A 14,194-nucleotide genomic window follows, 5' to 3' on the forward strand; every position below is an offset into this window, starting at 1 on the left:
GTCTGTGAACAGATAATCTCCGGCACTGTTTGACCGATCAGCGTTGAACTTTGCATGCACACTCTCAGTAGGCCAAGAACATCTGCCCCAAATTATTAAAATCAGCCTCATGGTAGTGTTATAACGGGCTGCTTCATGTTTTGGCCTATAACTTTTTTAATACTTTTATTGCAATTAGTTAAAGGTAGGGCACGTGATATTTTTGGGTTAAAACCAAAAGTATTTTGTTAAAAGGTTAAAGCACTATATTCTGATAGTAATCATTGCTATAGAGTGTTTGTTCAGTAACAGGAGTCTCCCCGTCTCTCCAGCTCTTTAATAAACAGAAAATACATTTTCCGGTAGGTGTCAAAATCTCAGCCAATCAGGAGAAAGTACCAATTTTTAAGCTTCATTTTTATAGTGTTCCAGTTCCAATTTTGCCTGCTCATTTCTTAGTGTCATCACTTCCAATTTCACTTGTTTAATCTATATCCTGATTGAGTTCTCTATCCTGATTGGATAAAATTGGAAATGAAACTGAAACTGAAACGAAAATGCATTTTCTGTTTTATAAAGAGCTGGAGAGACCAGGAGACTCCTTTTACTGAACAAACACTCTATAGCAATGAGTACTATCAGAATATTATATATTTTAACCAAAGAAAATCAGTTACCCTACCTTTTTAATTGTTCATTTCAGTTTACAATATTTACATATCCTTACAATTGTTTTGATTTTCTTTTTATGTACAGATTGTACACCCAGTATATCTGTCCACAACTCACACAAGTCAGTACAAATTATCTCTGGACTCATGTGATCAAGATGTATCAGTCAGATTTTTCATATTCCATTCCAATTGGCTATGACTGAATTCCAACATTTGCAGGCCCTGGGTAGGCAACCTGTCCCGGTGGAGACTTGCGCTCAGAGGAGTGTACTTTCCTAGTAGTCATTTATTTCCACTACAATTCTCCCTATTTACTGATGTTAAATAGATGCACGTAAAGGGAAAAGGCATAGATCTCGGGACAGGATGCATTTAGAAGAAAAAAAACATTTTGAGAAAATTCATGGATTTCTGATTCATGAATATTGTGTATAATTTTGAATCCATGTTGCCCAGCATTGCTGTCAACTAGGAAACCAGACGAACCTGCTGGACTGGAGTGAAATGCCAGGCTAGCTATACCTCCCAGTCCCAACTCATATTTCATAATTAATTTAATTGGTTGTGCTGATATCAAACATGTAGCTTGTGTCTAAAGATTTAACATTTAAGTTAGCATTTTGCTTATTGTGTTTGCCTGGCCTGTCGTTTGTTTAAAGATTTACTGTGCTGCCTTTGCACCAGACAATGTGTTTTGTGCATTCAGTATGTTGCAATGTACAGATTATGATGGTACCCCTACAAACCCAGCCTACTGTCGTCTAGTCCAGTGCTATGTTAATGCTCTTAGTAGATTTACCGGGAGCATGCAGGTCCACTGCTAGGATGTCTCCTTGGCCTTCCCACACCCAACCAAACCCTGCTTAAGTCTCTCAACATGATCCAACCTCCCCCAAAAGCACGCACACACACACACACAGTCACACACACACACACACACACACACACACGCACAGTCGCACATGCACGTTAATGCCTTTATTGTTAGATTTTGCGTTTGTCTCCGTAGTCATTAAAACGTTAACAAATTAACCTGAATAATTTAGTCAGTGTGGGCTAAACATCATTGTGCGGTAAGAAGTCATCAATATTTTCAGTTTTTGGCTAGACTTGTAGCTTGATGTATGTAGCTTGATGTATATAACCTGCAACTAGGACTGACACTGACTGAGCCCTCATAGTCGACTTCTTCAGTAATTAGTGAGTTGGCTCTTTGTTAGTTGAATAGTCCGAAATGCAACGATGACATGTAATGATATTTAGTGTTTGGCTATCTCCATGGTATGCTTTGGAAAATGGTTGGCAGTAATGAGACCAGTTCAGCCATGGCACTCCACCTAGACTGAATTGGTCAGCGCCCAGAAGACTGCAAGTGGACCGCCAAATCATTATCAAATAACTAAGATTTTAATGAAAATATAACACAAATATAAAATTTTAAAAAGTCAAAGTTGTAAAAAAAAAGTCATGATATATATATATTTTTTAATTAAAAATGTGTTATGTTATACTGATAAATAGGAACTTAAGCTGGAACGCAATCAATTGATTGATTGTTAAAATAGACATGCTCTGAGATTGCAGTGATTGTAAGGTGGATTATCTTCATACACTAAATCTTCAGGTCAAACCAACAACAACAGACTATTTGAAGCGATTCTTCACAAAGACATCTAAGATACCACCACAAACACTTTTCAGCTGACATCCGAGTAAAGAATAGCCTGCTTGTTTTCCCACAAGGCCTCAAGCAGGGCAGGGGACTCAGGTGATTCCTCAGCATTTGCAGATGACTTTCATCCCCCCTACCTGTGGGCTGCCCATTGGGAACTCGGCTCACAAGACCTTGTGCCGAAAGTGAAACCACACTCTCTGCCCTTGTTAAGACACCTGACTTGACTGTGAAGATGGGAGGGGTGGGAGTGTATATCGTCTCTCTGCAAGGGTAAACCATGCTATATAATTCGGAGTCCCACAGTATGAATCCCACTGATTCATACGACCAGGCATAGCTGGTCATACAACTGTGTCGCTTGTATGCGAGTCACTTTCTTCCACTTGTCAGTTATCCGTTATCGGCGAACGACAATGGCTGTACAAAAAAGTATGAATTAACCATTAGGCTATGAGCCATGGCTGCTGGTCTCAGTGTCAAGTTGTTTTTCTGGGAAACAGTCATTGTCACAATCGCCCCCTCCCTAAAAAATAACAAGTTACTCTTATCAAAACAGAAGTTGCAGGGTGACACTCCTTAACAGAGTTATGACAATTAGCTTATTTTCTGTTAAAAACGTGGCCTCCTTTTGCTGTAGCTAATCTATTTATAGCTAAGCCAAGTTGTACTTTCTATTAAAACACACAATCAACCAACCAGTCACACAGTTCACAGACAATAGCATGAAGTGGACAAAGCCACGATAGTCAAATCAAACCTTGAATGTGTTAGTAACTGTAACAGCTGCTTAAGTGCGTGCGTGTGTGCGTGTGTGCGGTACATAGAGAGTGGAATCGTTTACTGTGTTATTGCCCCAGCAGGCTCTGAAAGATGCTGTGAAGGAGCAGGACGCACATATACACAGAGCATGGCTTTTCATGTGAGAGTGACAAGAGACTGCCACTGCGCACCTGTTGTGTAGAGAGGTTAAATTACACTTACAATGGAGCTGAGGACGGATATGTCTTGTCACTTTTCCAGTGGTGTCAACACCGGGTCTGTCTCTCTCTCCCCCTCTCTCTCTCTTTCTCACTCTTGCTTTACCGCTCTTTCTGTCTCCTTTTCTCTCTCCCTCACATTCACAGTAGTCTGAGTGGGTGGATGCTGTGTTAGTTGTGGTAAATAACCACTGAAAACAAGGCCAGTGTCAGACCGGTGTTGGCTAACAGGTGCCAGTGGTCAAAGAGGACCCATCTGACCCAATGAGCCCGCCTCATTCATGTTTCAGATTCTTCTTGTTTCGGTCACTGTTGTGATTTCGGTTGACCAACCATGTGGTCCCTTAAGAGTCTCCCTCTAACTGAGGGTTGTGAGTGATGTTCAGTTGAGTCGCGTGGGCGACAAGATGGCACTTAGGTAGTATCACACGACATGTTCTGATGTTTATTACACACATAGAGAATATACACAGTATTGGACACATGACGTGACCAGAAGATGGAGACACAGGCAAAAACAGAAAGTAGTTGATTGTCATGGGGTCAAGTGTATCAGTAGTGCTTATGCAGAGGAGAGTGATTCAACAAATGTATGTACTGGGTCACTCAGATAAAGGTCAGTCCCATAATCATAATTTATAACAGTCACCAACAAATTATCAGTCTCTCTCTGTGTCTGACAGACACTGAGCCCAAATAAAGTGCACTAACAATAACAAATAAGAGTTATTATTGATTCTTGTGTTTCATCTCACTCATCTCTGCAGAGGTATATGGCGTTTGAGGACTCCCAAGAGGGGGAGAAGAAGGAGCTCCAGTGTCGATTGGTGATTTTGGAGTCTCACACACGCCAACTGGAGCTTAAAACCAAGAATTCTCTAGACCAGAGTAAGTCCCACACTCGCAAAACATACTCTCTCCCTGGCTCTGTGTTAAACCAACATAGGGTTATCTCTATCACTGTGGGTTTATCCTCTCCAACAGTCTGATCTACAATTATCTTCACCTTGTGTTGACCTCGGTATGTTGACCTGTTGACGTGTGTGTGTGGCCTGGGTGGGTTGCAGATGAATTGCCCCTCTTGGGATAAATAAAGTAATCTGAATCGCACGCACGCACGCACGCACGCACGCACGCACGCACGCACGCACGCACGCACGCACGCACGCACGCACGCACGCACGCACGCACGCGCACACACACACACACACACACACACACACACACACACACACACACACACACACACACACACACACACACACACACACACACACACACACACACACACACACAGCGACACCCTGGCTGTTTGCAGGTCTTGTGACTGTTTGTTAGCCTGATGTGCCTCAGGACAGATGGACTTCGCTGTCGCTAATGAATAAAGACCATTATTAACATTATGTAAAAGACCAGCTTCTCGTGTTTACTCCAACTGTTCCTCAACTAAGCCGAGCCATAAGCTATAATGACATACAGTGCATGTGGATATTCCAGTCCAAGGCCAGGTATTAAACCAAGTGATTTAAACTTGTTTAGAATTCAAATAAAGTCCTGGTTGAACGCTGGCTTTTGAAGCGACTTGATTTTGATTGGAAATGTGAGAAATTCACTGTTGTGTGGTTTTGATGTTGTTTTGAAAGCGACTCAAACCCTTTGGAATGATTTGAATCAGAGTACAGACCTGCCAACCTGTATGTATTTAGCACTTTTTGACGTCAAAGTAGGCTGTTACGATAACTAAAGTATGGAAAAAGCTGGTGGTGCCTTGTGAGTTTGACTAGGGGTTCTCTGATCAGGACTTTTGGACCGATACTAACCCTAACCGAATATTTTACTCAGGATTGGTCGATACTGATAAAAAAAAAGAAGAAAGAAAATGTTTACTCTTTGCTACTTCAGTATACCAGCTGTCTCTTCTTAAGATGGTCTAACCCATATTATTGTACCACTTTGGAGTCTTTGCACAGACTTGTAGTTTGATTAAGGTTGCCCATTATTAAACACTCATTAAAGGTGCTGTAAGTGATATTTTCTTGATGATAGTGATTTTGTTGTTTTTGTTAACCCTTTAAGACCTGAGAAGATTCTAGAAATGTCTTCTAAATCCAAAAAAAAATTTGAAAGAAAAACCCACATTTTTTTTCCTCGATTTTTCAAAAATAGCAGATCTACAAGCTCATAGCGCGGCACTCGGTGCCGCGCTATGAGCTTGTATATCTGCTATTTTTGAATAGCCAAAGAAATCTAAAGTGACACAGATGCGTTCCAGGTATCAATGGGTTAAAAAGTTTAAGCTTTATATCCTGATAGTACTCATTGCTAGTGTTTGTTCAGTAACAGGGGTCTCCTCGTCTCTCCAGCTCTCTTTAATAAACAAAAAATACATTTTCAGGTGATTGCTTAGATAGCACCACACCTCACGGTGGGCACAACCTTGATCTTAAATATGATGGCACCCGGGCCGGCACTGATTGGTTTTTATTAATGTAACGTCCAAAACACACCCATGACAGTGCAGAGCGCCCTGCGTACATTTGACTGTCCTCTAGATAGGACCATTGTGCTGGACACACCCCCACGGACGGTGCTATAAGTTAAGACCATGCGCCAGTTCTGCCGTCAAAATAGAGCCCTCTGTGTCACATGGAGAGTTTTAGTGACACCTTGCTAGAAAAGCCTAATCTGTCACTTATAGTATGAGGCCAAGCTGCAGAATGCAAGGTCAACTAACACCTGAACTCTGTGTTTCAGTCCATTTAAATTTAGATTTCTGACATGGCCGTACTACACGTACTAACAAAAATGTTTTTGACTTTTTGCAAGGTTGTTAGGTCTGAGAAATATTGTATTCTGGCCAAAGTCTTGAGCAATTGTGACACAGAGGATGACTTGTGTTTCACGGGATGTCAGTAAGCAAACCCCACATGATGTTCATACAGGTCTCATCTTCCTATTTGCATTAATCTATCCCTCCAGCAGTTTGATTTATATACGTTTCCTCTGCCATGCTCCTGCTGCATGCCAGAATCAGAACTGCTGGCATTCGCACTCTTCATGAACAGCCACAGTGTGCTTAATCTGATGCCATGCCAGGTTGTTCTAAATTAAGTTAAAAATGTTGAATGTTGGGGAAACATTATTTGTTGCCATTACAAAGCAAGAGTGCATACTAGACAAAAAAAGGTGACACAAACTCAACAGTGAACTTATTTACCACTCTTTTCCAACCATTCACTCAAATATTAACACATTGGGTGCCAGAGGTTTATTAAAATATTATACTTTGAGTGCCAGGACTTTTTAAACATTTTGAACCTTTTTCAAGTAGTCGCAAAATATTTTCAGTGATCACCGTCCTCACGGTGATCCCCTCATTACACACATACAGGTCTCGTACAATCGGGGGGAAAAAATTTAAAACATTCGGAAATCCATTCCATAGTTGCAGCCATTTGAAAATAGTTAAATTAACATTGTAAAAAAAAAAAGTGCACAGGAGCCGAGATACAGGTTTTTGAAGTCATAAGTTAACCAGGAGGTGGATTGGAGTCTAAATCTTGTAGGAGTGATATTTCCTGTTGCTGTGAAGGAAAAAAACCGTATATATACGGTTTTGGCACTCAACGTTAGTATGCGCAAAACCGTATATATACGGTTTTGGCACCCAATGTGTTAAAGGAACACTTAAGACTTATTCCAGAATGTATTTTATTTTACGTTGGGGATTTTTGTACTTTCACTTCCCTGTAAACTCCAAACATCTGTTTATCTGCTGTAGGTTATTTCTGTCTATTCTTTAATCTCTAGTTCCTCTATCAGTCTTCTCATAATGACACAGATCACCCCTCACACCTCACTCTGAAGCTGTCGCCCTGAATTCCCCATCTCCATTAATTTCGTAGGTTTAAAAAAAAAAATAGTCCAGTTTCTCAGCTAGTTTCGTGTTAATCCCAGCGAAGAGAACTGTTTTGTACAGTGCATGTGCAACAAGGTAAACTTACAAACCAGGAGGGCAAAGTGTTAACTTTAGAAGGTGGGGTAACTCAGTTTGCTGTGTGAACTCTTGACTGGGGCTTGGCGCATAGCCGTCGTAACTGAGCAGATGGGACGTTTTAGTGCTTCAATCTCCGCCTTTGTGTGATCGTGACATTGTTTGGCGCACACACGCACAAAGATTGTAGGGTTGTTTTGACTACAAACGAAACGGTCAATGTCAGCCAACAGCCACAATGGAATAGCTAAGCTGTGGGATATATATTACTGAGACAGACGGTTACTCCATAGATAAGTCTATGGTTGTTTTGTTTAGGATCTGTATGTAATGTGTGTATAAAATGGTAATTTGGGGGTAATTGTGTGTCACTTTCCAAAAACAGGACACTGTTACATCCAGGTAACATTTTCATACTCTACATTCAGGGAATATATGGTGTCTGGGGCACACATATGGGTTAAGGGAGACAAAATATGGTATGGGAATGGTACTTTGTTTAAAAAAAAAAGAAAGGAAAACATTAATGATGACATCATTGTACTTACTACTTGTGGTGGCTGAACAGAAGGATAAATGCTTTTACATAATACAATACTTATTTTTTGAGGATAGTGTGCAACTTGACAAACTAAAACTACATGCACGGTATAATTGCACTATGGTCTTTCTTCTTTTATGCTATATATGTTTTATTTCTATTTTATTTATTGATTTATCTTTAAATTCCTTTCTATGCCTCATGTAACACACTTTTAATTGCCTTATGCTATACAAATACACTTGCCTGACTTTTCCTTTTATAGCAAAAAACTCTGGAATGTTGGTGTAGGTGTTTGTGTTTTTTTTTTTTTTGTGTTCTACTGTAAACGTTTAGGCATAGTTATTACAGGAGAGTATATAGCACATGTATTTACTGGGATTGTACATCTAATACATTTGCAGTACTACATAACCACAGTTGATGGTCAGTGATGCAAGACTGCAGCGGATGACGACCAGGAAGGCAGCTTATGATGAAGAATTCATTCGAGTGGTTGTGGTATTTGGCCTCAGCTGAAACCGTATCACTGACTATAGTAGGATTGTGATTTAATGGATGGACTAGCTGACAAAAAGGGCTGTCTGTCTCTAAACAAATCAGCCTTTCTGGGGAAAGATGGGGAGAGCTTTCCTGGTCCACTGAGGACCCCTTGTGGCTCTGACATGTGGTTACAAATTCAAGTAAATGGATGCTCTTTTTTGAGACTATGGGCTACCAGTGATTTGAAGGATGTATGGTGCGTCAGTAAATTCCTGAACTGAAAATTGTCAGAATGCTTTGATCATTCAAACTTTTGAAATCTCACTGCAGTCTTGCAGTCTATTCTTCTATCTAAACATGAAGTTTACTTTGGAGCACGATAATATGTTATCTTGGCGCAGAAGCTTTTTTTTATTCAGCAAACTTACTGTTTTATCACTTGAAGACTAATTGAAATTACTGTTTTATCACTTGAAGACTAATTGAAATCTTGCTCCCATTTACAGTTAGCAGACTGGAGGAGAGGGAAGCGGAGCTCAAGAAGGAATACAATGCTCTTCATCAAAGGCACACAGAGGTACGCTGAACCACGAGCAAAGTGTGTGTGTGGGTGTATGTATGTATGTTGGTGCTGCTGTGGTGTGTGCATTCTTGTATGTATACTAAAGCTGGTCACCTGATATTCCTGCACTGAGTTACAACACAGGAAATGCTTGTGTTTTCATGTCTTAGCAACAAATTGCAATGAGTGGAAGGAATAGCAAAGAGTTGCAAGAGACAGTTGAGCAATCATACATCATACATCACGCCTTAGCAATGACTATGGTGGTTGATTAAAAGTGGGCGTGACAGCAGGTGTAATGTTACATCACTTTCAGCCAAATACTGTTGTAACTGCATGCTCAAAATGCACTAACTTGTCAAAAATGGTCTATGGTGCCTCTGGAATCAATACCGGAGGGGGATTTAAACATGTTGTCTGCTGAGTATTTGGCCTTGCTGAAGTTCCTGTCTGTCATCTATAATGAATCACAAACAGATGCCAGAACAAGCCGCTCAGGCCTCTGTAGACAACAGCTGATCTATATACAGTATAGAGGCCTTAATTAAAAACCTGCCACCTACACACTGTCAGCAAAAATGACCAAATTACCATATTTTGTGCCTGCCTGACTGTCGCAGCTGTGCACAGACACAAGGCAGTGAATACTGTAGTAGTGTATGTGATGACTAATGGCCTGATGTAAAATAGTTTGTCCTTCACGGTCATAACCTTTCCCCATGCAAATGCATCCATGATCTATCTATTACAGAAGACAGCTTAGGCCCTAAACAGTCTTCTGGACACAATTGCTTGGAAAATTTCCCCTTGAACTTTAGGGGAGTGGAAGGGCTCACAGGAGGGTCAAATAAAATGAAATATTGTAGATATTACATGCAAAAGGGGCCTTGGGCAGTGAACAGTCTACCGCTTAGTGCAATCCAAATTCTATTGATAGTGTATGCACCAGCAAGGAAATTGGTTAATCCTTTCATTTATTGTGTTTTATGTGCTGTGCAGATGATCCACAGCTACATGGAACACCTGGAACGAACCAAACACCAACAGACGATAGCAGCAGAGACCTCGGACTCCAACGCGCCCAGTAAACGGTGAGATAACCCGACCCAAAAACTCCAAGCTCTGCTTTCATTCATACTGTGTTTTCTCATATTGTGGCTCAGCAAATCGGCGCAACGCAACATGAATTGATTTCCTGCACGGGCTGTAGTGTGCCTGGGTGTTAACCCATTAAGACCTGGAACTGTGTCATTTTTAGATTTGAGTTAAAAAGCATTATTTTACACTTTGGGCTATTCAAAAATAGCAGATATACAAGCTCATAGCGCGGCACCGAGTGCCGCGCTACGAGCTTGTAGATCTGCTATTTTTGAAAAATCGTGAAAATGTGTGCAAATCTTTGAATATATATATTTTTAAAGCGAACATTTTTAACTCAAATCTTTGCTTCTGGGGGTCCCTGGAACTAAATATTTTGATGGGAGTCCAAGGCCAAATACATATCATTTTGGGTGGTCCTTGACATGAAAAAGATTGAGAACCACTGATATAGAAACATAGGTTTTTCAGAAAACTGTTGAGATTTAGGAGACATGTAGAATCGGCTTCAGGTCTCAATGGGTTTTAATCGTTCTTATCATCGATGTGGGAAACGTTTGGTTCAACTGGAGGATGCTGCCCAGTACCGCATGCCCTGCGATCTGCCTGGGAAAAGATAACGTCTCATGTCTTCTTAACCCATTAAAACCGGGAAAGCATCCGTGTGTCATTTTAGATTTTAGCGTTTAGATTTTAGGCTATTCATAAATGGCAGATCTAGAAAGCTCGCAGCTCGTACATCTGCTATTTCTGAATATTTAAAAAAAAATCTTGAAAGTGTTTCAAAAATCTTGAAAGTGTTTGAACTTTTAACACAAATCTTCTATTCTGGGGGTCCCTGGCACAAAACCTTTTCAGATGGGGGTCCGCGGGCATATCAATTTGGCGGGTCCTTGGCCTGAAAAAGTTTGAGAACTACTGGTTTAGAAGGTATTTGTAGAATCGGCCTCAGGTCTTAATGGGTTAAATCATGTCTCATGTCTCAAATCATTTCCACAATGATTGTCTCAGTGAGGGAGTGCTCACCCATGGATCACCCATGAGGTTGTTGTGACTGTGACTTTATGGCTTGGGCATGAAATAACTGGATCATAATTGTTAGTTTGTGCGTATCATTCAGTTCATGCAGGTTGCTATTGACATTAGGGGTGTGCCGATATATCGTCCCGCGATATATCGCGATACGTTTTCGTGACGATATGTATCGTTTTGGGGGGAAAAATATCGTTTTGATTTTTTTTTTTTTTTTTTTTTTTTACAATAATAATAATCAGGCATGCAAACAGCCCCGAGGTGAAAAGGGTGACAACATGTATTTTTTTTTCGGGTCAGGTGTCACACTATTGCCCTATTTGGATTCAAAACGGCTATTGTAGCTGAAAAGCTACACGTTTGCATGTCTGAATAATGCAAAAACAGAATTATTTGTTTGCATTTGCTTTTTTATATACATTATTTGCTTTATATATATTTTCATAATAAAAAAGTGCGTATCGTATCGTATCGAAATTGTATCGAAGTTGTGAGCCCAATATCGTATCGTTTCGTGAAATTAGGGCACACCCCTAATTAATTGACATGCAGTCTATGTATCTGTTTGTGTGGGCGGTATACAGTTAAAATCTTCAGTTTTAATTAATCCACTTTTAAGAGTGTGCAAATGTAACCAAATGGACCCTCCACTCACTCCTCCACATACTCTGCTCCCTACAGGCGAGCTCTGCAGAAGTAGGTCAGAGAACCTGTCTGTCAGATCAAATGTGGAGTGGTGGGAAGGATGGAAGAGAGGAAGTTAAAAACAACACACATATATAGCTTTATATATACAGTATATGTAAATCAGGATATGTTGGCAGGAAAAGGACATGGATATGGCATGTTTACAGTGAGAAAGGAGTACTTCATGAGAATAGAAAGGGGTTTGTACTGTAACAGAAGAGTCTCTACACTGTAAAAATGGACCGTCAAAGCTGATTTATGCATAAATCTGGGTTTACAGGTCCGTTTTACACTGGATGCTGCGATGCAGTGGGACAGATATTATGGTGTGGATTAGGGGTTGAATAATACATTTTGATATCGGGTCAGAGACTGATATCAATTATTAGTAATAGAAGACTGTATCAAAACTGTATCAAATTACATTTGATACAGTTGTTCACCTAGTTTTGTTTAACAGGTCAACTGCATGTACCTGTACCTGTTTATCTGCTGTTAATCTGCTAAATGTAATATAGCTGAAGACAAAGTTGTGCACCAATGCTTGCTTATGTGCTCCATCAAGAGCGGTCTGCTGGTATTTTGAGAAAATGTACCAGAGTGCCTGTGACTGCAGTCTGCTACAGTACAGACAGTGAAATAAGTGCATATGCTATGTTGTAAATGTATAAAATCAGTGAGAGAGGGAGAGGGAAAAAGAGTGCATGAGATAGGGAATAATAATAACTTCAACTTATATAGCGCCTTTCAAGAGACCCAAGGATGCTTAGTGAATGAGAGAGATGAAGAGAATGAAATTACATTCCCTTTGTGTTTTGTAACCTTATTCATCTTTTTGACAACTGAGAGGGTTACACGACTTAATTAGTATGCTCTTCTTACTTAGGGAAAACAGCCTTTGTTCTGCTTAGTGTCGGAAAATGCTTCTGTACTGGAGCCTGGGAATTTTCCACAAATCTCCCAGAGCGTTGATTGGATATTTACTTGTTCACATTTCAACCAATCCAATAATGCTGCAGGCAGGACAATGAGCCAGGCTACAAAACTCTACCTTTCAGAGTGGCTGCTGCGTCAGATGCAGGCTGCATGCATCACTTAAAAGGCACCTATAAAGAAATTGGCAAGCTTGTCAGTCAAAATGCAGATTCCGGTAATGATGAAAACTGTTCCACTCCTGGGTATGCGTGCAGTGCACCCTAACAATGTGCAGACTTGAGACTGCAGCTGCCACAACTACCAGATCCCATAACCCATGGGAAAAATGCTTATAAACAGCATGCATTTGGGAAAAGTTTAAAATCTTCAATCGATTTCAGATCGATATACCAACCCATTGAGGAGACAAATGTATGAGAACGGCCATGTAACCGACACAATTGATGAAAGATGGTTTTGCAATGAAAGCTTCTGCGCCTCATTGACCATACACATGCACATTTTGGTGAACCAAGTCTATATAGACTACATGTACCCCAGCCAGCCTTGCTGGGTCTGCTGCTTGCTATGTGTTTAAATAAAAAGTCCATTATAACTTTGCACCATTCAGCCAGCTCTCTCTCTGCTGTGTGTGTGTGTGTGTGTGTGTGTGTGTGTGTGTGTGTGTGTGTGTGTGTGTGTTAGCTTTGAGCCCAACAAGTACAGCATGTTACTACAGTTTAAAGAGGAGAGCACAATTAGACTATTCCTTCAGTTAATGAGACACGCTGCCAGTTCCCACTGTTCTTGTCCCCCGCTCACACTCGACCATTCACAGCCAATAAGCTACAGGCTGAGAGGGGGCATATGGAACAAGCTGCCTCAGCATCCGAGAGAGAGGAGGGAGGGAGGGTGCGTGAGGGTTGGGGGGGGGGAAGGGTTTGGGGGGGGTGCCCCGCCGAGAGAGAGAGAGGGGGAGAGCGACAGAAAGGATTCTAGACTAGTTGGTGACGGAGTGAGTTCGCAGCTCAGCCGAGGAAGGCAGAAATATGAAAAGGATCACCTGCTGAAGGAAGGATACTAGGAGAGGGGAGGGGAGGAGAGGAAGCCAGTGGCTGCTGCATAGCCAGTAGCCAGTAGCTCTTCTCCAATATCTCTCTCTCTCCTCTGAATGATGTCAGAGTGAGGTGTGTACTATAGCAGTGTTGGCGAAGCACACCAGCCTGTGTTTCTGCTACTATACAGCCTCTCTCATGCCCCTGTTACAGTTGCCACTGCTGCTGCTACTGTCTCTATCGCGGCTGATGGGTAGGGAGGGGGAGTGAGGATTACCGTTATTGTGGTTGCTGCGTGGTGCGAGATCACTTTTCTGCCCCCTGCCTGAGTGCTACTCGCTTTCTCTCTTTCCGCCTGAGCTTTTCACAGTATTGCTGCCGGTGCTCAGCTGCCTTGGTACTTGACTCCCGCTTAGACGGATATACAGGACATAGGAAAGAGTGTTGCTGCGGTCGGACTCTCGTGGACGGCAGCACGCATCTGCGGAGATGATTTTGGAAGCCGTCTCTCCTCTCTCCACC

At 41.4% G+C, this 14,194-nt stretch overlaps 1 protein-coding gene across 4 annotated transcripts in view; it reads left to right on the forward strand.

Moving 5' to 3' along the window:
• spag9b (sperm associated antigen 9b) overlaps positions 1–14,194 on the forward strand; it is a 48,215-nt gene that overhangs the window by 8,001 nt on the left and 26,020 nt on the right. For all 4 annotated transcript variants that reach the window (XM_080455295.1, XM_080455296.1, XM_080455297.1 and 1 more), the window contains exons 2-4: positions 4,073–4,193; positions 8,830–8,900; positions 9,885–9,976. In XM_080455295.1, coding sequence (XP_080311421.1) covers positions 4,073–4,193; positions 8,830–8,900; positions 9,885–9,976 — 284 coding nt within the window. The remainder of the gene's footprint in view (positions 1–4,072; positions 4,194–8,829; positions 8,901–9,884; positions 9,977–14,194) is intronic.

The sequence above is a fragment of the Gymnoscopelus braueri genome, assembly GCF_963280865.1.
Source record: "Gymnoscopelus braueri genome assembly, chromosome: 17".
Classification (NCBI taxonomy): Eukaryota; Metazoa; Chordata; class Actinopteri; order Myctophiformes; family Myctophidae; genus Gymnoscopelus; species Gymnoscopelus braueri.